General features: G+C 39.1%; 1 protein-coding gene across 1 annotated transcript in view; it reads right to left on the bottom strand.

Moving 5' to 3' along the window:
- LOC126281924 (epoxide hydrolase 3-like) overlaps positions 1 to 26,465 on the bottom strand; it is a 108,438-nt gene that overhangs the window by 42,209 nt on the left and 39,764 nt on the right. The window contains exons 2-3 of the mRNA XM_049981253.1: positions 7,930 to 8,054; positions 7,708 to 7,820 (exon numbers count right to left, since the gene is read on the bottom strand). Of these exons, the coding sequence (XP_049837210.1) occupies positions 7,708 to 7,820; positions 7,930 to 8,054 (238 nt within the window). The remainder of the gene's footprint in view (positions 1 to 7,707; positions 7,821 to 7,929; positions 8,055 to 26,465) is intronic.

The raw sequence follows: 26,465 nt of genomic DNA, 5'->3' as shown, positions 1-26,465 counted from the left end.
CCAGCTAATTACAAAAATGCTGAATATTCAATCTGCATGTGCCAGTCCTCATCAGCATTTTTATAAAAGGCAATTTCTGCTGGAGGTGGGATATCCACATATACTAAGGCTGCAGGCAAAGAGCATTTTGATGTGGATTGGGAACAAATATCAAAATGGAGGTTCTGCAATTTTTTAGTGGCTTTGATATGGATAAATGTTTTTAGGCATACTTCAGACACATGGAGGGCAACGTTCAGCTACTTTAATTGCAAATGTCATTTATCTAGGCTACCTTCAGCTGTTCAGTTTTATTTCTCTTAAGATGAAGTCTTTATTGAAAGTTATGCAGGAATAGATCATTTTATGTATCACTGAAAGTAGCTAGATTTACAAGCCAAGTATCAATACATATTTCAGCACCCTGTCATAAGGAATTTCACTGTGGGATATAAAAGGCAACAGCTGGATATCAGTCATTACTATCTGACATGAAATCAACACTGAAATCTTGACACATCTATTCCAAAGCGTCATGGTACTAGAGCAAGGAGCCTGGTATTGGATGAAGTGACAACTGTCATTTGATAATCACAAAACAAGCAAATACCACTTTGAGGGGTACAGTGCATACTGTCAACAGTAAACTTCAATAACAGTCAAGGTTGCAAGACCAGTAGCTCACTATTCAATCGAAGAAAGCAAGTGTTCCTTAGTTCTCTTAACTAATCAGATGCTGCCACATGATCAATGTAGATATTACAGTTATCTCTGAGAAGGTCTTACCATGAATGCACAAAATACTTTTTTCATAATACACAATGACAACAATGATTTCACATTTCACTATTGAATACTGCAAAAATAAACTGTAATGCTACAGTGGTATACAACTGCAATTTTCTCATTTGAGAATTCAAAGCAGTTCTGATCATGTTTAATGATTCAGTGTACATAAGATGATTCAGAATTACATGATGTGACAAATGAATGTCAAATATAGAGTGAGCTTTGTTAGATATAAGTTAAGTGTACATGTAGAATTTTCACAGGTTTATGGAGGTTGATTATGATGATCAACTTTCTGCCAACAGAAGGATTGTGACTCTGCCAGTTGTTTGTTTGTTTTTTTTTAATCCCAAATGAAATACTTTTCCATTAAGATGCTAATTTACAGATTCTTTAACAGAAAATGAAAAAAGACAAGTGCCTTTGACAAACAATATAGTTTCTTGCACTTGATAACAGCTGCTGGTGCTGCCTCCAGAAGTTGTTGCTCACAGTTGCATCTTTATGGTATTTTGTACTGAATACATTTACCATATCCCTGAAAGTTCTCCTTTATAATGGACACTACATAAAATTATGTAAGAAGACTGAGTGAAACCCTCAAGGTCTTGCTTGGATGTCAGGTCACAGTTAAGTGTGATTTTTAAAACAAGAATGTTGTTATTTTTTCACTAGGATAAAAAAGTGTTTTAAAGCTTTTGACAATGTTACTCTCGTAGATGCCTTTCTGTCCAATCACCAAGTTATAGCGTATTCTTTAACATGACAAAATCCAGTTTTGCCTCCACATTTTGGACAAAAATTTTGATCAGTTACCAAACTGAATATTAGAGCAATTAACTTTTCCGTTCATTCTAATTTGGAAAATAGCTTCTGCAGACAATAAATATTCCTTTCAAGTGCCCAAAAATGTAACTAGGAGGGAACAGTTGAGCTTCAGTTCCCTCAGCCAGTATTGGAACACTTCCCTATGGACCAACTATTACGTCTTTTCAGCATGATAATTATTGGCTTTGTCAATATTAGCGGTAGAGTGCAGCCACATTCCCTTCCTGTGCCCCCAAACCCCCATCTGCCCAGGACAGAATTTCGTAACTGGTGTACCTCATCTTTCTGAATTACTGTTATCCCATGTGAAAGTGTGTGCAAGTTTTCTAAATGTTTGAGAACTGTGTAACTGATATAGGATATGGGTTATATGTGGGAAATACTCTATAATTCACATCCAGGCTGGCCAGCACACTGGTCATCATTAATCCACCTGGTGGATTCGATGTGGGACTGACATATTTTCCCAAATCCCAGAAGAGGCATGTTAATGCATGTAGCCATCTGAGCAAGCCATGGAGCATATCTTATGTCACTTATAATAATGGGGCAAAGAGGAGTTTTGAGGAGTATATGCTGTCAAACTAGACATAATTTTCCCTGGAAATGTAATTCCTAAAGCAAATGTTTGAAGAACAATCATTGTGTGACTTGACAAAGAAGGAAAATTTAAAGTTACATTGATAATGGGGTATCAGAGTGAGCATGGAGATTAGGGAAGGAAATCAATCATGTTCTTTTCAAAGGAACTATTCTTGGAGCTGCCATTCACAGAAACCACGGAGAATCTGTATCTGCATGGCGTTTCTGATTCACTGCAAATGTATCAGAGTTTAAAAACTTAATGATCTTCCTGCACCTTGTATTGGACGAATCAGTTAAGTAATACAAGTGAAGGACCTTAAATAGACTTAAAGGTACCAAACATATGTAAATACATTATTAAAAGGTTTAGTATTTTGCATATTTGATGAGCAAGGTTTTATGATTTATTTCCTTTACCTGGAGAAAGTGCATAAAATACAATGAAATGATAAAACATGGACACTCAAGTCTTAAATTCACCAATTTGTCTGGTGCCTTCTTAGTAAGTCTAATCTTCTTCCAGTGATTGTTAAGCTACATGGAGTGGCTGCGCGGTCTGAGGTGCCATGCCACAAATTGCACAGCCCCTCCCGCCGGAGATTCAAGTCCTCCCTTGGGGATGGGTGTGTGTGTTGTTCTTAGCATAAGTTAATTTAAGTAGTATGTAAGTCTAGGGACTGATGATCTCAGCACTTTGGCCCCTTAGAAATTCACACACTTTTGAACATTTAATTATTAAGTTATACAAACAATTAATGATGAAGCAATACATCACAGGCTATTTTGATTTTTTGATTCTTTTCTTATTTATAGTTACTCAATACTTAACATGAACAGCTTGCCAGTAATATGATGTAGATTTCACACCACAGATCAGTTAAGTTACTTATATTACCAATTGTTTGACAGGATTTTTACATAGTAAATACACAGAGCTGCCATAGAAGTTTGCAAGTTTACAGCTGGATCTAGAGCAATTAACATAGATATTCATATTTCCACTGCCTGTTACTGACTAACTGACATTTTAATTAACAGGATCATCACCACTCAATAACAGACTGAAATTTATATGATGAAACATTAAACACAGAAGTTTTTGAGTTCACTATTGAGCCTGTATAGAGGTGCAAGCAGTACATATATTACAAATTGGTAAGAATTTACATTTTAGATATTAACATAAAAGATAGAAAAAGTAAAAACTATAGTAGGCATTAAACTAAATTTGCTCCACCAAATTTCCGAGACATCACAGTATAAAAATGAGAGGCGTCTTGAAATCCTATCTTGATACTTTTGAATTACAGAAATTTAAGATAATTTAATTACATTCTCTGAATCAAGAACAACCATTCTACAAAACTAAGTTCTTGATTCAAGAGGTTGTTAGTTCTTAAGCTTCAGTTTTATCACATATATTTTTGCATAGTAATGAATTTATGATGTCTTCAATTATGATACCTCCTGACCTAATTAGTTTTATGTGAAAACTGCCCCCAATGTTCTGGGTCAGTAAATCATATACATAATAATAGTAGTAGTAGTAATAATAATAATAATAATAATAATAATAATAATAATAATAATAATATGAAATCCTTCACCAATTTGTGAAGTTGATAAATGTGTGTACACTTATGGTGCAATCATGATTCTATTAGTTATGATAACGAGATAATGATGGTTGGCTGTAGCTTGTTAAATGGTGGAATTAAAATGTTACATTTCAGAGGCAAATGATCAGATGAATTTCACTTTTGCACACGAAAGTGTCCTGTAGAAAATTTGATGACAATATAAAAGTGCGAAGGCAGAGTTGGGCAAATGGGTAAAAAAACAGCAGCCTATATTCTCTCTAAAATTTGCTACGAGTTCATTACCAACAGATCAGTCGTAGAATGCACAAATTTGAAATTTTCCCGGCGAATCAATTGTTCAAATAGATTTCGGGCTTGCAGCCGGTCGTTGTAAACTTCTTCACCCGATATTTCGGCTGGACAGCCATCTTCAGGTGAGCCGAACGAGGACTGACACCAAGTGCAGTACCTCTTATTAGTTTTGTAAGTGGTGTTGAACAAGCTGTACGTCGCCTTCCTTTGGACACTGCTGAAGAAATAAGAAGGGAAACTAGTCAGGTTCTTCTGAAAGCGCCTCCCCAACGCAGTAATATAACCGCTCAAGAAAGGGCTGCACTACGGAACCTTCGAGAAGATCTGGAAGTAGTGGTGCTGAAGGCTGATAAAGGTAATTCTACCATTTTGTTACCTCGTGGGTTGTATTTAGAGAAGATGTATAGTCTACTGAGTGATACCATGTACAGGAAGATTGATCACGACCCAACAGCACGTGTGCAACGGAAGACGTGTGCACTTTTAAACTCTTCATCGTTGGCTCCAGAGGCCATCAAGTGGTTAAGACCACATGGCAGCGTACCACCGAGACTGTATGGTCTTTCTAAAGTGCATAAAGAAGGTCTGCCTTTACGACCTATAGTGAGTAATATTGATGCACCCACGTATGATTTAGCCAAACATCTAGCTTCCTTGCTGAGACCATTTGCGGGCAAATGTTCACATCATATACGGAACTCTGCTGATTTTATCGATAGACTGGGGTCTCTCCACTTAAGTAGTTCGGATCTTCTAGTGAGTTTTGATGTAGTTTCCCTTTTCACAAAAGTACCTCTTGGGGATTCCTTGTTTCTAATTGGTCAACAGTTTGAATCGGACATCACTGCTTTGTTTCGACATGCTCTTTCCTCAACTTATTTTTTGTTTAACCAGGAATTTTTTGAACAGTCTGACGGTGTCGCCATGGGCCGCCCTCTGTCCCCTCTGGTGGCTAACCTTTTCATGGAGGATTTTGAAGAGAGAGCACTTGAATCAGCGGTTTGTAAACCAACTGTTTTCTGGAGGTACGTCGATGATACTTTCATAGTCTGGCCCCACGGAGAAGAAAAGTTAATGGAGTTTTTTCATCATCTTAACTCCATCCATCAGAATATTTACCTTGGAACTAGAGAAAGATGGTGTCCTTCCATTCCTGGATGTTCTGGTTAAACGGAAGAGTGACGGCTCGTTGGGACACTCTGTTTACCGTAAGCCGACTCACACTGATTTGTACCTGCATTCTTCCAGTTGCCATCACCCATCCCAAACCATGAGTGTACTTAAAACCCTTGTGCACAGAGCACACATGGTGTCGGATGCAGAAAATTTGCCTAAGGAACTTGCACATTTAAGAATGGTGTTCAGGGACAATGGTTACTCGACCCGGCAAATTAACAGGGCCTTCGCAACTAGAGCCAGGAACCGGGAAGTGGATAAAGAAGAGAGTGCGCCAGCCAAGTCTCTAGCATTTCTTCCCTTCGTTGGTAATATCTCTTTTAAAATAGCAAGGATTCTAAATACTTTTCATGTGAAAGTTGTTTTTCATCCGCCTTCTAAGATTTCAGATTTGCTGGGTTCGGTGAAGGATGATCTGTTGCTGCAGAAGGCGGGAATTTACAAAATACCGTGTCAATGTCGTATGGCCTATATAGGACAGACAACATGTACTGTGGAAGAGCGTTGTACAGAACATCAACGTTGCACCCGTCTACTGCAACCCAGTAAATCTGCAGTTGCGGAACATTGTATTTCTAACGGACATTCAATGGAGTACGACAAAACTTCGATTTTGGCCACAGCAACAACTTTTTGGGACTCCACAGTGGTTACCAATTGAATAATGCATGGAATCCCGTCATCACAGAAATTTTCTCGAGACGAAGACGCCAGAAGACATCGATACCTGCAGCCAGCGACAATACCGACGGCACCTGAGTTTCGCATTTCCACTAGCGAGGGCGCTGTTGCTGGGCAGTGTGGTTCTTCTGTCTCCGCGACTGCAACGCATGCGCGGCAGTACTATCAGCGCACTATATAAGACGGAACGGAGAACATCTTCGTCAGTCCTCGTTCGGCTCACTTGAAGATGGCTGGCAGTTGTCCAGCCGAAATATCGTGCGAAGAAGTTTACGATGACCGGCTGCAACCCCGAAATCGATTTGAACAATGCATAAATTAACCAATCTCTCGTGACTTATTCCTTTTCACATCTGACAAGCACTGCAGCCCAACTGCAGTGAAGATCTTACTAAGGCTATAAAGGAATAAATTGTCAACAATAAAAGTTCTATCAATTACCTCTTCTCCCCCCATAAGCATGACATCTCTACTGCTCACTCAGTCTACACAATTTGTGAAAAAGGTGTGAAAGAACCAAATATGGTAATTGAAGTAACATCACCACAAAAGATCTACATTTACATCCACACTCTGCAAGCCACCTGAAGGTGTGTCGCAGAGGGTGGCTTGAGCACCTCTATTGGTTCTCCCTTCTATTCCAGCCTTGTATTGTTTGTGTAAAGAAGGATTGTCGATATGCCTCTGTGTGGGCTCTAATCTCTCTGATTTTATCCTCATGGTCTCTTTGTGAGATATACGTAGGAGAGAGCAATATACTGTTTGAATTCTCGGTGAAGGTATGTTCTCAAAACTTCAACAAAAGCCCGTACCGAGCTACTGAGCATCTCTCCTGCAGAGTCTTCCACTGGACTTTATCTGTCATCTCCGTAGATGTCCTAGTAACTTCAAACCATTTCTTCCTTTTCTCAGCTAGGCACCTGCATGCACGCCATTAATTTATACCCTTCCCCTGACACATACACCATTTCTCTGCTATTGCTCTTGAAATTACTAGGCATACACATTTCATTTCAAGTTTTGTCAGCCTCAACTTAAATTATGTTCAAATAAGTCTTCCTGTAGCTGTTTCAGGGACAAATCTGGAATCATTCTTGAAAGACATATACCTGATTGCTGTAAGGAAAAATTTCTTTCTCCCATGTTAAATTCCTGCGATACTCAAAGCAGCTCTGCCTCTAGTGTTACATAGTTTACTGATTTTTGATGAGTTCTTTCTGAAAATAGTTACTTTAAAATTACTTTTTTCTATTTCCTTAAGTCTTTAGTATTGTTTCCATTTTGCCTCCTTTAGTAATCTACTTTTGATCTTCTTTGCTTCTACAACAGATTGGGTGTACTGATTTTTTTATCAACCTTCTGAAATATTCATATACTGTGCCTCAATGCATTCACTTCCATCTTCAATATTGTCATCGCGTCTAGTACAGTATATATATTTCACTTTATCAATGAGATACCACTCCATTCTTGCTTATTTATTTATTTTGTCCTTGTATTTTTAGCACACAGGTGTAACATCCTGAAGCCTTCCCAATTATTCAAAACTTACTTGTCGCCAATAACATTACTTGCCCCAAAATGGAGAAATTATTCAAAAAACACACCCTCATTTTTAAAAAATTGAAGCTGCAGGGTGAACAACTTATCTACTTACCTTGTAATTTGGTCCCTGCTAATTGTAAAATATTTGCAAGTAAAAGACACACACAAGGATAAGCAATTACACTGAGAGACATGTGTCATAAATTTTAAGGAATAATACGTCAAAACATACCAAAATATTCTACAAGCTGTTTCACATCATCTACAAGTAAATCCATTGAATAACTGCTTACAGACTCAGGTTTTTCTGAGTCCCCATATCCCCGCATATCGTATGCAACAACCCTGTAATAGAATATATAGTAAATTTTTTAAGCTGAGCTTTAATAGCTTGTTTGTTCTATTACTTCTGTATATAGATCTAATTCATATACCAATGTTTTTAAGTTCATACCAGTAATCCTTTGAAAATTCCTTTATTTGATGCCGCCAAGAATACCAAAATTCAGGGAAACCATGGATGAAGAGCATAAGAGGTTTCGAGTGATCGCCTTTCTCGACATAATGCAGTTGGATTCCCTGAAAATATTACTACATGTTACTACTTGAGAAATTTCTCCAGCACTGAGAGCCAAGAAGCACTGCAATAAAAACATTAAAAAAGAAACACATTTTAAATTATTTTTAACTGGTGTACAATGACAATTTTTTGAGCTGCACAATGCTAAAATCAGTATATATGCTTTTGTTGTCTGTGTTTTCACTCCTGCATAAATCATGTTTCATGTGCATGAGAAGACAACAATTTTGGCACTAATTGTCATTGTGTGAAACAGTAATACTGATGATTCCACATTTCAAAATGTACCTTCTTCACTGTTATATCACTGCAGTAGATCTGTAACTCCATCTGAGATGTTCTATTTTCACAAAGAGAGTGAAAAGAATGGCAAGTCTGTCAATATGAAGAAGTATATATGAAATCATGTAGAAAGTTATTTTTGTTAGAAGTTATGAACTGCAGTGAGAAAGGTGAGCATGCTGGTGAAATTTGCACAATCTGTAACATTTTGAATAAACTATGAAAACCACTGACGGCAATGTACAATCAGTTCAAAAAACAAGAAAGTTGATTATGAAGTAGATGGCAGAGGTCCTGCGGATATTAGACACAGAAGTAGCAATTTCTGAACACTATGATTCTGACAGGCAGAGAGGCATGAAGATGAAGAGATATGCTTGACATGCTCTAAAATGCTGCAAAAACTTGCACAGAAATTAAAGAAAAAATAATAGTTTATTTAAAGTTTCTACAGACAAGAAAATCAGAGCTGGTAAACATACAAAATAAAAAGGAATGTTACAAAACAAATAGTACACAATGCACACCAAGAGTCATGGGTGTCATTCGTAAGCATCTTAGAACACAATACACATGGTAGGCAGCAACGTGTGTACAAAGTCAGGAAAGCCCTCAACAAAGGAGAAAAAGTGACTGACTGACTGAACATTATGCCCCATAAACAACAGGTAAGTCATTGTACAGGCTTGTGGTATATACAGAAGACCAAAGATAATGCTTGAGGAAACATGTACAATGAAACAGTAGATCCAGTTCTTATGGAGAATCTATAAGTACAAGAGGTTTCGAAAGGCATGAAGAATAGAAAACCTACTGGGATGGATGGAATAAATGCAGAACTAATTAAATATGGAGGATTACCACTAGATAAAAGATTTTACAATTAATAAATGATTATTGGATGACCTGCAAGATCACAGACCCTTGGTATACAGCACAAGAAAACTCAATTCCAAAAAGGGAAATGTCATGATTGTAAAAATTATTGTGGCATGCGTCTTATAAATACTGGATGCAAACTATACTCAAATATAATCAATAACTGCATGAAGAATATCATAGAAGCTGTTATTTCTGAAGAGCAAAACGGATGTAGATCAGGTCATTCATTCACAGACAATGTGGTTGGAATTAAAAACATTATAGAAAAACACAGAATTTAATATAGAAACCCATATGCCCTTTATTGACATTGAGAAGGCTTTTGGCCATGTGAGCCATGTTAGTCTGTAGAAGATTATGTCTGAATGTGGATATTCATATTATGTAAAAGAGGTAGTGCAAAGTCTTTACAAAACTACATGCATTGTTATAAAGACATGTAGAAATTGATTAGAAGAATACACTGACTTCATTCTTTGCAAATGGAAATGTGAGGTATGTAAAGGAATTAAGGTAACAAATGAGGAATACCTGAAGTTTTTTTGTTTGTTTTGTTTGTTTGATGATGACATCATTATTATTCAAAAGAATGAATATGACCTCCAAAGATTGTAATATTAGCTGCATGAAATTTGCAAATTTCTAGTAACAAAACAAAAATAATGGCAATCTGAGGAAAATTTACCGTCAGATCAAAAACTGTTTTCTATGATTCACTTTTAGAACAATTGTATCAAATCTGTTATTTAGGCTGTGCTATAAGTTTTGATTCCAAGCTGTCTGTGGTACCATTAGCAGAACATTGGCTGTAAAGAACAAAAACAGACTATCACGAAATTCTATAAACTAATGGTGGTTCCTGTGTTATCCTAAGGAGGCAAAATCCGGGTTAAAAAAAAAAAAAAAAAAAAAAAAAAAAAAAAAAAAAAAAAAAAAAAAAGCACAAGGAAATAAAATATAAAATTCAAACAACAGACACGAGGTTCCCAAAAAGAAAAAGGACTGTGCACAAGAAGAGAGATGATGAGAAATGAAGACATTAGAAAATAAATATTTCGTAATACGAAAAAATTCGAAAATATCATGAAGAATGGAGATAACATCTCATGAGAATGCCAGGTCACACAATTCCGCAGAAGATGCTGAACTACAAGCTGAATGGGAAAACAGATATTGGAAGACCTCGTAAAAGAGGAAGACGGTGGCGTAATTTCCTTCCTCTATGTGACAATAATCCTTAGTCATGAATAGTGGATGTAATCTTTATTCTACATGTTTTAATTATAGTTAAAAGGCAAACTTTGCAAGGAAGTAAATAAATTGTGACAGTAGTGGTAGTATGCCCAGCTGCTTGAACAGATGCCAACAGTGAGATGTAACAGATATAACATGGTGCTAATGAACTGCCTAATACGTATTGTGAAATGTGCGATACCTGAGCGTGCAAAATCTGAAACACTGCTTTTTCTTAAATAACTAAGTAATGTAGTAGTCAGGATTAATGAGTGCTAGATGGTTGATCAATGTGGATATAAAAGGGTACATAACTTTGATTTGAAATTTGAAAACACAATTTTTTGTATTGTATGTGAACAATGATGATACTTTGATGATGTATGGTTCATTGTTCTATGTCATAATATTCTCTATGCTTTATGCAAAATGTGATGTTTAGCAAAGCTGAGACGTACCAAGATAAATTTTGTTACATTATGTATAAATGAAGGCAAGTGCTAGAGCTAAATACCAGTAGCAAAATGTGTAAAAGAATACCGGAGTGTGATAAATAAGGGAAAAAGACTTCTGACAAGAATAAGAATTTTTCATTAATGGTTGTAATATTATTGATTATAGATAAATTGATTTGCAAAGTGAAAAACTTTGTAAAATAATTATGATGTACTGAAATTAATTATGAGTGATTTTGCAATAAAGAAATATACAGTGTTGAATGTAATAAAGCTATAAATGTACACATGGCAGAGGCAGTGAAGGAATGTTTTTGTGGATACTGATTTTATGAGTAAACTACACTTTTTGTCTTACATATTTATTGAATAAAGGAAAATTACCAGTTACGTTAATTTTATGTATAGTAAATCCTGCACTAGTTCATCCTGCATAAAAGATGTGTATCTAGATCTAATTGTAACTTTGCAATTTAACAACTACCACTTTCACTAACATGTGTTGCTGGGATATTGATAACAGTTAAATATAGACAAGGCACAGGAGTACGGCCAACAGAGATTTTGACCATGGAAGACAACAAAAGGGGTTATTATGGAGGCTGAGATGTGGGACAGATCCAGGGTTGGTTCAAGAACATTTTTCCACACAAATGACTTATTATTTGGCATGCCCCCTACCCCCTTTTACCTCATACACTCTCACTCCTATCAGTTTTGGCTACTAATTGTGATACACACTATACACAAATTTTATACTTTAGTGCCCCTCTCAGCTTGGCACACCAAGTGGCAGCTTGTGTTGCTTGGGCTTTATAGCAGCCCTGGGAGTGGCAGGAGCTATAGAATTCCCATCAACATTCTCTTCTAGTCCCTGTCCTCCACTTGTCACTACATCCCTTTTCCTGCTTGGCTTCCAGCGTCATACACATTTTCAACCACCCCAGTGCACCAGCAAAGCCCTTCATGTTTTCTTGCTGCACCACCCCCCCCCCCCCTCCCCAAAGTGCAGCCTCCTGTGCAGCACCCAGCAGCCCAACCCACTGTCCTATCCTCAGCATGCCCCTGAATACTCCTATAGGCGGCACTACAGCATATTCCCCGCAGCTACACTGCTATCTCTTCCCATACACTCCCACACCTGTTCTGTGCCCCAGTACCTATCCCAGAACAGATCATATATGTGGGGGGGGGGGGGGGGGTGCGCACATGTTTACACATGGATGTGTGTGGGTGCATACGCGAGTGCACGCATGTCTGCTCTCTGATGCCATTGAGAAGCAATCCCTGGGATAATGGGATAGGCAGTGGGGGTACAGAAGAGGTGTGTGTGGAGGAGAGAGAGAGAGAGAGAGAGAGAGAGAGAGAGAGAGAGAGAGAGAGAGAGCATGGTAGGGGGGGGGAGATGCTGTAGTGTGCAGGGTCACGGCGGGACAGGATGGTGGGTGTTCTTGGGTGGGGTAGGGAGGGGGGATGAGGCTGCAGTGGAATTAGGGAAAGGGGATATAGCATATAGTTCTAAACTGTGGCTCACTATTGCATTTTCAGCTATCTCTGTGCAAAATTTTTTTAATATGGTTATTCTTGTGTTTCCTGCAAGAGCGTTTGAATTCATTTTTCACTTTTTTCATAAGCGGTTCTTGTTGTTCTGAATCTGTGTCTGTGTTGGATATTGTCTTTCAATCAAAGCCAAAGTTTCATTAGACATACAGTATTATCGCTTCACCATGGTGTTCGTGTTTGGGATATTGCTTACTGCATCTGTGAGCCATTTTCCTATCGTCAACCAAGCTATGTCGCAATTTCCCTCTAGGTAAGGTGTTCCAGTGCTTCAAAGTACTTCTTGGAAGATAATTCATTCAAAGGCTGTCAGCCTTTTTCACTTTATTTTTCCCATGGGTTTACTCAGCTTAATTTTAATGTAGGCCCACAGTAGACAGTGATCATATTCACATTTGGGACTCTGTTTTCTTTCCGCATTGCAGAAAGAGGTTCTATATCTCTTACCAACAATGATGTAGCCAATGTGGTTCTTGCAATGTCTCTCTCGGGAAATCCATGTAAAGAGATGATGTTTGTGATGTTTGAATATGGTATTCATAATGGAAAAGTTGTTGTCAGATGCATACTGTAGCAACTGTTTACCTTGCCCATTGCTTATTACACGGCCATATTGTTCCACAATCTCTAACAAGTCGTCGTTCTTCGAAGTGGTTGCAACTGTCACACTGAAATCTCCCAATATGGCCATAATTTCTCTTGGTTTTAGGGCTGTAATGGTATCCTTTAAGTTTGCATAGAAGTCTTCAATTTCTTGGTCATCTGCAACAATGGTGGGTAGATATATCTGGATATGATGTAATTTATATTCTTTGGTCTTTAGTGTGAATATCAATATTGTCTCCTTGATAGATCTGTATACCTCAACATATTGGGCTGTATGCTTGCTGATAAATAACACCTCTTTATGCCTCAACATATTGGCCGTACACTTGTTGACAAGAAACATGACACCATTCCTACCCGTAACATCTACCCTGGCGATGCATGTTACATGGTTATCAGTATCAAAATGTCCACAGCCTTTCCAGAGTGTTTCTTATAAGTTGTAAATGTCAATTTGATGTTTCTTTAATTCTCGTTCCCCAATGTGAAGTTTCCTGGTCTGAAGTAAATCTCTTACATTCCATGTACGTATTGTTTTATCTTTATGTAGTTGGTCTGGCTTTGGCTGATCAGTAGCAAATTAACCACGCAAAGCCTGATCGTTCACCTTTGCACACCTGGCTACACATTTCACATCATTTGGCCCAGGCCCAAATAAAGCTATGAAAGATAGCTTGCCAACACTTCCAACTTCGAACTTTATGCTGGGATGAGATCACTGGGGAGTTTCTTCAGAAACTGATTAAGAGCAACCACACCATGTGGCCAGACCACTGGAGTGTCATCCACATATCTCCCAAAATGGATTAGTTTCAAAGCTGACGTCCTCAGAAACCTGTCATCAAATCTCTCAAAATAAGTTGTAGACTACTGCTGCTGCTGTTTTTGTTGTTGTTGTCTACAGTCCAAAGACTGGTTTGATGCTGCTCTCCACACTACTCTAACCTGTGCAAGCTTCTTCATCTCTGTGCAACTGCTGCGACCTATATCCATCTGCTTCTCATTTTACAATCCCACCCAACTCCCATACTTTTCTCCAATACCAAATAAATGATTTCTTGATGTCTCAGAACATGTCCTATCAAATGATCCCTTCTTATAGTCATGCTGTTCCACAGGGTTCTTCCATCCCCAATTCCACACAGTATTTCCTCATTAGTTATACATTCAACACATCCTATTTTCAATATTTTTCAGTGGCACCACATTTCAAAAGCTTATATTCTCTTCTTGTCTGAACTGCTTATCGTCCATGTTTTACTTCTGCATAACGTCATGTGTCACACTCCAGACAAGAACCTTCAGAAACGATTCCCAAACATCCCTAATATTTGATGTTAACAGATCTCTCTTCTTCGGAAAACCTTTTTTGTCCATTGTCAGTCTACATTTTGTATCCTCTCTATTTCGGCTATCATCACTTATTTTACTGCTTAAATAGCAAAACTCATCTGCTCCTTTTGGTGTCTCATTTCCTAATATAACTGCCTCAGAATCGCCTGATTTAATTCGATTACAGCACCCTTGTTTTGCTTTTTTTTTTATTTTCACCTTATATCCTCCTTTCAAGACGCTGTCCATTCCATTCAACTGCTTTTCCAAGTTTTTGCTATCTCTGACAGAATTAAAATGTCCTCAGCAAACCTTAAAGTTTTCATTTCTTTCTCCCTGATCTGTAATTTCTTCTCCAAATTTTTCTTTGGATTCCTTTATTGCTTGCTTAGTGTACAGGTTGAATACACTGTGGATAGGCTACAACCCTATCTCACTCTCTTTTTGAATATGGGTGATAAATGACAAATCATAGCCACTCCATCAGTCTGTACAAAAACTGGTCTTTGAATAAAATATGCGTTGAAAACAGTACTTGACAGGAGAGCTTCTTCGTTTCCAGATCCAGCTCTTCACTGATTAAGTTCAAGGACTCTTCAGATGGAATCAACGTAAGGACTCATGAATTCTACAGAGTTAGAAACACACTCTACCACAGAAAATAAATGATTACAATATCAGAAAAATTGGATGATTTATTCAAGAGAAACAATTTCATAAATTGAGCAAGTCAGTAATGTGTTGGTCTACCTCTAGCCGTTAAGCAAGCAATTATTTGTCTTGGCATTGATTCACCGAGTTGTTGGATGTCCTCCTGAGGGATATCATGCCAAATTCTACCAAACTGGCGCGCGTTACATAATCAAAGTACCGAGACAATAGAAGCGCACTACTTATAATACTCCAAATGTTCTCAATTGGGGAGAGATCCGATGATCTAGCTCGCGAAGGTGGTGTCTGACAAGCACGAAAACAAGCAGTAGGAACTCTAGCCATGTGCGGGCAGGCATAATCTTCCTGAAATATAAGACAGTATGGTCTCATGAAGGGCAACAAAATGGGGCGTAGAATATTGTCGAAGTACAGCTGTGCTGTGAGGGTGCTGTGAATGGAAACCAAAGCGGTCCTGCTATGAAAAGAAATGGGGCCCTAGACCACCATGCTACGGTCGCAGGTTCGAATCCTGCCTCGGACATGGATGTGTGTTATGTCCTTAGGTTAGTTAGGTTTAAGTAGTTCTAAGTTCTAGGGGACTGATGACCTCAGATGTTAAGTCCCATAGTGCTCAGAGCCATTTTGAACCTAGAACATCACTCCTGGTTGTCGTACCATATGACCAGCGACATTCAGCTTTGTATTCCACCGCCATTCGGCGCTTCTCCAGACACGTCTACGACCTGTAACTCATTGACTAGTGTCCAGTTGCCTTTAGTGACGAGTCCCGCTTCAAACTGTGCCCGATTACCTGGGAAGACCTGTGTGAAGATGCCCTGGACAGTGGTGGGATACCAGTCTGACTGTAGCCCACCATATGGCCTAACAAGCAGCTGTGGTGGTCTGAGGTGCCATTTCATTTCATAGTAGAATCCGTTTGGTTGTCATCCGCGGCAACCTTACAACACAGCGTTACACCGACGATATTCTACGCCCTGTGTTCTTGCCCTTCGTGGCAAGCCATCCTGGGCTTACATTTCAGCAAGACAATGTCCGCTCACAAACGGCGAGAGTTTCTACTGCTTATCTTAATGCTTACCAAACCACATTATGGCCAGCAAGGTCGCCGTATGTCACCCCAACTGATAACGTTTGGAGCGTTATGGGGACCTCCTATCATCTCGGAATTTCGACAATTTAATGTGCCAATAGGACAGAATTTGGCACGATATCACTCAGGAGGACATCCAACAACTATCAATCAATGCCAATCCGAATAACTACTTGCAAAGCTCTTTCTTTTGAATAAATCATCCAATTTTTCTGAAGTTGTAATCATTTGTTTGCCTGTACATGGATATAACTTCCGAGACAAGGGTATCGTCAGGATAGCCCCAGGGAAGTGCGATAGGGCCGCTATTATTCTCTATACAGGGCGGACCATTGATAGTGACCGGGCCAAATATCTACGGAATAAGCGTCAAACGAAAAAACTACAAAGAACGAAAATCGTCTACCTTGAAGGAGGAAACCAAGTGGCGCTACGGTTGGCCCGCTAGATGGCGCTGCCATAGGTCAAACGGATATCAACTGCGTTTTTTTAAAAAATAGGAACCCTCATTTTTTATTACATATTTGTGTAGTACGTAAAGATATATGAATGTTTTAGTTGGAACACTTTTTTTGCTTTGTGATAGATGGCGCTGTAATTGTCATAAAAATATGGCTCATAGTTTTAGACGAACAGTTGGTAACAGGCAGGTTCAAACTAAAATACAGAACGTAGGTACGTTTGAATATTTTATTTCGGTTGTTCCAATGTGATACATGTACCTTCGTGAGCTTATCATTTATGAGAATGCATGCTGTTACAGCGTGATTAGCTGTAAATAACACAGTAATGCAATAAATGCTCAAAATGATGTCCGTCAACCTCAATGCATTTGGCAATACGTGTAACGACATTCCTTTCAACAGCGAGTAGTTCGCCTTCCGTAATGTTCGAATATGCATTGACAATGCGCTGACGCATGTTGTCAGGCGTTGTCGGTGGATCACGATAGCAAATATCCTCTAACTTTCCCCACAGACAGAAATTCTGGGACGTCAGATCCGGTGAACGTGCGGGTCATGGTGTGGTGCTTTGAGGACCAATCCACCTGTCATGAAATATGCTATTCAATACCGCTTCAACCGCACGCGAGTTATGTGCTGGACATCCATCATGTTGGAAGTACATCGCCATTCTGTCATGCACTGAAACATCTTGTAGAAACATCGGTAGAACATTACGTAGGAAATCAGCATACATTGCACCATTTAAGTTGCCACAGATAAAATGGGGGCCAATTATCCTTCCTCTCATAATGCCGCACCACACATTAACCCGCCAAGGTCACTAATGTTCCACTTGTCGCAGCCATCGTGTATTTTCCGTTGCCCAATAGTGCATATTATGCCGGTTTACGTTACGGCTGTTGGTGAATGATGCTTCGTCGCTAAATAGAACGCGTCCAAAAAGTCTGTCATCGTCCCGTAATTTCTCTTGTGCCCAGTGGCAGAACTGTACACGACGTTCAGAGTCGTCGCCATGCAATTCCTGGTGCATATAAATATGGTACGGGTGCAATCGATGATGATGTAGCATTCTCAACACGGACGTTTTTGAGATTCCCGATTCTCGCGCAATTTGTCTGCTACTGATGTGCTGATTAGCCGTGACAGCAGCTGAAACGCCTACTTGGGCATCATTTGTTGCAGGTCGTGGACGTTTTTGAGATTCCCGATTCTCGCGCAATTTGTCTGCTACTGATGTGCTGATTAGCCGTGACAGCAGCTGAAACGCCTACTTGGGCATCATTTGTTGCAGGTCGTGGACGTTTCACATGTGGCTGAATACTTCCTGTTTCCTTAAATAACGTAACTATCCGGCGAACGGGTCGCACACTTGGATGACGTCGTCCAGGATACCGAGCAGCATACATAGCACACGCTCGTTGGGCATTTTGATCACAATAGCCACACATCAACACGATATCGACCTTTTCCGCAATTGGTAAACGGTCCATTTTAATACGAATAATGTTTCACGAAGCAAATACCGTCCGCACTGGCTGAATGTTACGTGATACCAGGTTTGTGACTATTACAGCGCCATCTATCACAAAGCGAAAAAACTGGTCCAACTACTTTATGTACTACACGAATATTTAAAAAAACGTAGCCGATATCCGTTTGACCTATGGCAGCGCCATCTAGCGGGGCAACCATAGAGCAATTTGGTTTCCCCTTCAAGCTAGACAAGTTTCGTTCTTTGTAGTTTTTTCGTTTGATGCTTATTTCGTGAGATGTTTGGCCCGGTCACGATCAATGGACCACCCTGTATATGCCAACGACCTGACGTGCAGGGTGAGTAGCAATTTACAATTGATTGCTGATGACGCTGTGGTGTACGCGAACGTTTCATCGTTGTAGGAGGATACGATATGACTTAGAAATTCTAGTTGGTATGATGAATGGCAGCTAGCTCTAAATGTAGAAAAGTTAATGCGGATGAGTGGAGAAAATAATCCTGTAGCGTTCGAACACAGCCTGTGCTTCTTGGTACAGTCAAATCGATTAAATATACTAGCGTAACGTTGCAAAGCGATATGAAATCGTACGGGCACGTCAGGTTGGCAGTAGGGAAGGCGAATGCTCGACTTCGTTTTATTGGGAAAGTATAGCTCAACTACAAAGAGGCGGGGTATAGAAAGCTAGTGCGACCAATTCTTGGTTACTGTTGGAGTGTTGACCCCACCCAGATTGGATTAAAGCAAGGCATGGCAGCAACTTATTGGCGTGCTGCTCGATTTGTTACTGGTAGGTTCGACCAGCACCCAAGTACTATGGAGACATTCCGTGAACTCAAATGGGAATTCCCGGAAGGAAAAGTCACTCTTTTCGCGTAGCAATATTGGGGAAATTTAGATAATCGACATTTGAGGCCGAGCGCAGAACGATTCAACTGCCGTTAACGTACATTTCACTTAAGGACCATGAAAATTTGTGAGTGGAACACGAAAGGAAATGATTAGTAATGGTACTTGGTACTGCTTGTGGAGTATATAACTAGATGTACAGTAGACGTGTTACAATGAGGATGCGTGATTGGGGCTCGTTTGTCTATGCACAGCGCGGTTGTGTAGTTTTGTTTTGTTTCGTTTCCCTTCGTCCACAGTGATTTATAACTTTACGTTAAATTTTATAATTATTATTCAGGGAGTACTAATCACTCTCACAAATGAAACCGAGCCCGGAGTTGCCATTTATATTAAGAATGGATACTAATATAATGACTTTGACACCTTCCGATTTTGCTGTCAGCTGTATCCTGAAGCTTGTGCTGTAGACACAGAATTTATAGGGAATTCATGGAAATAGAGACGATCTACTTGGGCCCCATCACTGCCTCATACACTTTATAACTAGAGTTATGGAAATCAGTAGTATTACTATTTCTAACATCTCGTATTCGGACGACGACTTTTCAAGTCACCGTCCAGCCATTCATATCTAGGTTTTCCGTAATTTCCCTAAATCTCTCCAGGCAAATGCCGGGATGGCTCTCTTGAAAAAGACACGGCCTACTTCCTTCCTCATTTTTTTTTTTTTTTTCCGTAATCTGAGCTTTAGCGCCGTCTCTAATGACCTCGCTGTCGTCGAGACGTTACACTATAACCTTCCTTCCTTTCTTCGTTTTTATTTACCACATTTCTATAGACACACCGAGAGGGCATAGTGCAAATACTTTCGATTAACTTACAATACTAATGAATGAAAAGGAGTGAGGATTAATAAGCAAAAAACCAAATGTATTAGCGCACTGGAAACATGTGCCCAATCATCTTGGCGTCAATGAATAAAAATTCTATGAAGTAATACACAGTTGCCAAGAGATATGTTTCAAAACAAGTTATTAAATTACGATTTTAGTTTTTTATTAACTTTTTGAATGTATTCCTGTAGATACGGAGATCAACTGCCATAGCTGCTAAACATAGTAGTTCATTTAGCATAGCAGAACTTCGACACAACTGCGTTTTTAATACTGGTTGAAATTGCTTGGTAAATCGCTCGTGTGTGGCGAGGTCGAAGCGAGGACCGATTGCAGCCGATATCACAGGCAATATCGCCAGATATCCGTCGAAAGTGTGTGCGGTCCTTAAGCGGCAGATGGGATACAGCACTTTAGTTATCACTATCCGCCTTCTCCGGCAGAATCAGGAAACCTCGAACGGGCGAGTTTCACGGAATAGCGGAAAATGCTGAAAAAAAAAAAAACCTCCATGAACACTGGAACTCTTGAAAAATCTGTAAATTCTGCTATAAACAGAGACTCAAAAACAAGCAGTATCGATGACTGATACTATCCACACAGGCACGTATCGACAAGCCATTAAGTTCACACTGATTTTCTCTCTCTCTCTCTCTCTCTCTCTCTCTCTCTCTCTCTCTCTCTCTCTCTGTGTGTGTGTGTGTGTGTGTGTGTGTGTGTGTGTGTGTGTGTGTGTGTGTGGAAGCTCTTATGATGCGTGCTTCCCAGGTGACGTGACAAAAAATCGTAACAATGTTATACATCCTCCTCAGGCCCACCTCGACGTATTTGCAGAAGTCAGAGCTTCTCCTGCTAGCTCGTGCAGAGCGCGGGTGACACGAATTTGCCTGCGCGAGAGCGCGTTTTCTCCCAGCATCTGGGACACTTCCCGCTTAAAGGCAGATTCACACTGGGCGTCAGCGGAGAGGAAAGCGACGTCAGCGTCAAATAGTGTTGTGTTCACACTAGACGGAACGCCAACGTAGTCTCAGTTTGGACCAGTATTGCAAGGTGAAAGTGAGGTTATAAAATACTACTCGTAATGTACTAGGTCGGAATGTAGTTTAAGAATTAACGAATCGGCAATTATTTATTAACCCTCCGTAGCTCGCACGGATGACGCTAATCATCCACATGACTTTCCCGCTCAGTTTTGTCTGACAGGGCTGGACTGTAGAGTTGTGACGATTCGTAAATGAGTCGTTCATTTGAACGACTCTAAATAAAAAACCATAAGAATCGAATCGTGATACGGACGAATCGTCGTTCAAAAGAATCGTAAGAACGATTGCATGTTTCCGAGTCGTGACGATTCCAACGATTCATCGATTCTTACTACGGTATACTTCGAAGGCAACTTCCGAATCATACCGAGTCGTGCCGAATGTTTACGACCGCCAAATGACAGTCAAGTGGAGGATGCGTGTGAACAAAGGAAGCTCGGAACGAACAAACGAAGTTTGTAATATTACTCGTGAAAACAATAGATGCAATCAAATCAAATGTGACCTTTCATCAATCATATCTTATGACACAGTTCGATTCTAACCCCACTGACAATTTCAGACATGTCCTGCCATCTATGAGTAAGATGTAGAACTTTTTGCATCCCGTAAGAATAGTGCCATCGCAAACTAGAAATGAATGAATCGTGGGAATCGATTCGCAATGTGAGATTGAATCGTAGGAATCAAATCGGGAAAGAGAATCGTGTTGCCCAACTACTGGACTGAGTTAGCGCCATTTTCAGTACCTTTCTGTTAACTCTCCAGCTGTTAGCTCTGATCATTGTTGGCTTTCAGTTGTTTATGAAACATTATTATAGTCTAGAGGACACATGTCTTCCGCGCGAGCTTTGCTGCCACAATCTGAAACAAAGTAGGCCTGTATTACTTTATTGCTTTCCTAGATTCAATCGATCTTTCACGTGCGTAAATTTAGACGTATTGAAACTGATAGCAGTTACCTTCCATGTTACCTAGTATTCTCTTTATTTTTAAATTGTGGAAGAAATGTCAAAGGGAAGAAACCTCGGGCAGAGTTTAGTATAGATCCTAATGTATGGTTAGAATGGTTCAATGAGCTAGTGATGAAGATGTTCACAGTGATAACGCTGACTCAGAGACTGAGGATTCTGTTCATGAAAGCTGTCATAATTAAGGAACAGAACAAGAAGTGTCAGAAAATTATGAAGATTAATCACAGGAAGAAGTAACTCAACAGGATGCATTTTTTTTTCTTTTAGGGAAAGATAAGTTGGCAGCTATCAGAGAGGTACTTGAACTATTCACGAACAATTGCCCAAAAATATTTTTCATCTAATGAACATCTTACCGTTGACAAACAGCTTTTGGCATTTAGAGGAAACTGTCCGTTCAGTCAATATATTCCTAGCAAACCAGCAAAGTATAGGTTAAAAGTGTTTGCTTTGGTTGGTGTAAAAACAGCATACACTTTGAATTTAGAACCGTAGATCAGTAAGAAACAGGAGGGACCACTTACTGCCAGTAATTCAGCTGAAGATATTGTTCTTCGAATGGTCAAACTGTTTCAATCGTTAGAATATATTATACTGTGTGCAAATATTAAATGTGTTATATTTAGATTTAATAAAAAAATCATCAAACCAGCCATAAAGATCGTTGCAAGTACACAAATAGACCGCTTGCTTTGTGGATGACACCAGTCATCCGCGCGATTAACGTAGGGTTAACAGCCAAAACAGAATTCATAACGCAAGTTGCTGAGAAGTGAAACAACAGGAAAGACGTCGTCTAAACTTTTCAAAACTTCGACATTTATTTGCCACTGTGCCTTATCAGTGTTTTCTTCTTTCTTTCGAACAAGGGAATTACCAGAGCTCGAACAGCTACATCGGAATTGAAATGATTTTAAAATATGGACATGTGTTTGTTCTATCACTCATCACCGTATTTCATCTGTAAAACTCAGAATTTTTATTTAATCAAAATTTGAAGTTCGACAAATCTAAAAACTAGAAAAGCCAAAGTCAATGAAGAAACAATACCATTTAGCAGACTATTATAGCCAGCAGTCACAAGCCGTAAATTAGGTATTATCTGGCAAAATATAAACATCTGCTTGAAACAATATATATTAACTCAACTAGTACATAGAGAGTCATATTTCCAAAAATAGAAGTTTCTGTGTAATGGTGTGCTCTCCCCCTTTCCGTCAGCCTGGTGGAAAGGCAGAGTATCAAAGTGAATTGAAGCACAGCAGAACAGAACAGCTTGTGGTAAAGATGTGTATAATGTTATCATTGTGGCTTTTGATAAAGCAGTGTTGCACTGCAGGAAACGACAAAGTATATCTCTTGGTTTCCCTTGTTAAGTATGCATATTGTACCATATATTTTAACCACTTCACGGGAACTCTACATCTGCGTTTTGGTGGCGAATAAGGGAAAACTTCTATTTTGAGAAAAGTGAACCTGCATGTACGAGATGTGTTCAAAGCGTATGGTGATTATATAAAGTGGTTCAAATGGCTTTGAGCACTATGAGACTTAACTTCTGAGGTCATCAGTCCCATAGAACTTGGAACTACTTAAACCTAACTAACCTAAGGACATCACACACATCCATGCCCGAAGCAGGATTCGAACCTGCGACCGCCGCGGTCGCGCGGCTTCAGACTGTAGCGCCTAGAACCGCTCGACCAGGTGATTTTATATTTTTGTGTAAAAATATTTATTTATTGATCAATATTCATGTTGTCCCCTTCAGAGTAATCCCCCTCAGATACAACACACTTGTGCCAACGCTTCTTCCAATCCTCCAAACACTTTTTATTAGCGCTTTTTGGTGTAGCCTTCAGTAATTCCAGCGAAAAAAGTCGCAGTGAGCCAAACCCGGTGAATATGGTGGCTGAGACATGACATTCGTGTGTTTTTGGCCAAAAAATCTGCCACAAGCAACGAAGAGTGAGCACTTGCATTATCGTGATGAAAAAGCCATGAATTGTTTTTACACAAATCTGGGAGTTTTTTGAGTATTGCTTTCCGCAAACGGCGCATAACCTCACGTTAATACTCCTTATTGACCGTACGATCTTGAGGAAAAAATTCAAGATGCACTACGCCACAGTAATTAAAAAGAACAGTGAGCAAAACTCTGAGATTTGATCGAAGCTGGCTTGGTTTTTCGGTCTTGGCTCTCTGGCATGCTTTCATTGGGACGATTGAGCTTTGGTGTCGACGCCATAACTGTAAACTCATGTTTCGTCACCAGTTATGACCCTTTTGACCAATTCAGGATCATCATTGACGCCATTCAAGAGCTCCTGAGCGATGCTCATGTGACTGTGGTTCTGATTAAAACTGAGAAGTTTTGGAACAAACTTCGTTGACAAACGTCTCATGCCCAAAACATCCGAAAAAAATTACATGACACGAGCTGAACGATATGCCAACATCCTCAGCAACTTCTCTTACAGTAATTCGACGATTTTTGAAAATAGTTTTCTTCACTGCTTCGACGTTATTATCTGCTGTTATTGTGCTGGGGCGTCCAGAGTGAGGTTCGTCACTGGCATCTTCTCGGCCATCTTGGAAGAGCTTGTACAACTTGTAAACTTTTTTTTTCCTAGAGCAGACTCACCGTTTGCCACTGTCAACATTTCAAGCGTTTAAGAGCACTTTATTCCATTTCTCACACAAAATTTGATGCAAATTCTTTGCTAAATTTTTTGATTGTGTGAATCATGAAATTCTTCTAGATAAGCTTACGTATTGTGGTATGAGTGGGACAGTGCACAAATGATTTAATTCATTTGTAACTGTAAGAATGCAGAAGGTTGAAATTAGCAGTACAGATACTCTACAAAAACCAGCAGAGTCCTCTAACTGGGGAGGTATCAAGAATGGTGTCCCACAGGGTTCAATCTTGGGTCCCTTATTGTTCTTAATATATATTAACGACTTGCCACTCTATATTCAAGAAGATGCAAAGTTAGTTCTTTTTACTGATGATAAAAGTATAGTAATTACACCCAAGAAGCAAGAATCAGCTGAGAAAATTGCAAATAATGGCTTCCAGAAAATTATTAAGTGGTTCTCTGCAAATGGACTCTCACTAAAGTTAGAGAAAGCACAGTTTATACAATTCTGTACAGTAAATGGCATAACACCATTCATAAATACAGACTATGAACAGAAGTCCGTTGCTAAGGCAGAATACTCAACATTTCTGGGCATGTGCACTGATGAGTAATTGAATTGGAAAAAACACATCGATGATCTGCTGAAACGGTTAGGTTCAGCTACTTATGCTATTAGGGTTATTGCAAATTTTGGTGATAAACATATCAGTAAATTAGCCTACTATGCCTATTTTCATTCAGTGCTTTCATATGGCATCATATTTTGGGGCAATTCGTCATTATGAGAGAAAGTATTCATTGCACAAAAGCATGTAATCAGAATAATAGCTGAAGCCCACCCAAGACCACCTTGCAGGCATTTATTTAAGGAACTCGGGATATTTACAATACCTTCGCAATACATATATTCACTTATGTAATTTGTCATTAATAACCCATCCCAATTCAAAAATAACAGCAAAGCGCATAGCTACAACACTAGAAGAAAGGATGATATTCACTATTCTTGATTAAATCGCACTTTGGCGCAGAAAAGCGTGAATTATGCTGCCACAAAAATCTTTGGTCATCTGCCAAATACTATTGAAAGTCGGACAGATATCGAACGAACACTGAAAAGCAAATTAAAAGAATTTCTGAATGACAACTCTTTCTACTCAATAGATGAATTCTTAGATATGAAGTAGTAACTGTAAAAAAAATTAATTTGTGTAAAGAAAACTTACGTTAAAGTGACACGTTCCACATCATGTATTATGTTCTATGGAACAAGAATTAATGTATGTATGTGTGTATGTATGTATGTATGTATGTATGTATGTATGTATGTATGTATAATAGTCGAAAATCGCCAAGCACACTAAAACACGTCTAACCTTCCTGTCTATCAAAAACAAATGTTCAGGACATGCGTACCATCAGAACACAAAAAATGATCGGTTGTCGAATGTACGTTGCCTGTGAAATTTGAAAAGTCATCTTACTTTTTGAACAGCGCTTGTATTCCATATTATCATGTATGTTGTTTCAGGCTAATGCTTAGCTTTTTGCCAAATGATATCTTATTTATCGCTCATGTGAATCTGGTGCTCATATACCATTAATGTCTTTTAGACAGTAATGTTTCTTCTGCGACTTACGCTTCTCTAGTCTTTAGTTAACCATCAAACATCGATCGTATACAGATGTTGCGTTTTCCAGATGAATGATCTTGATAGTTGATAGAACAGATACATCTATGTATTTAAAATAATTTTTTTCTCAGTTTCAAACGTCCGAGTTTGGGTACTTTCCTAGTAAGTACTAAATAACGTCAAAAGCAATTTATTTTGCTGCTTCAATAGACGTTCTCTGAGTTAAAAAATGTTATTTAATGAAAACTGTTTCTACCAGTTTCAAACGGCAGGCTTTTTCTTGTTCAGTTACTA

The sequence above is a fragment of the Schistocerca gregaria genome, chromosome 7 (assembly GCF_023897955.1).
Source record: "Schistocerca gregaria isolate iqSchGreg1 chromosome 7, iqSchGreg1.2, whole genome shotgun sequence".
Taxonomy (NCBI): domain Eukaryota; kingdom Metazoa; phylum Arthropoda; class Insecta; order Orthoptera; family Acrididae; genus Schistocerca; species Schistocerca gregaria.
This window is presented reverse-complemented; position numbering and strand designations above follow the sequence as displayed.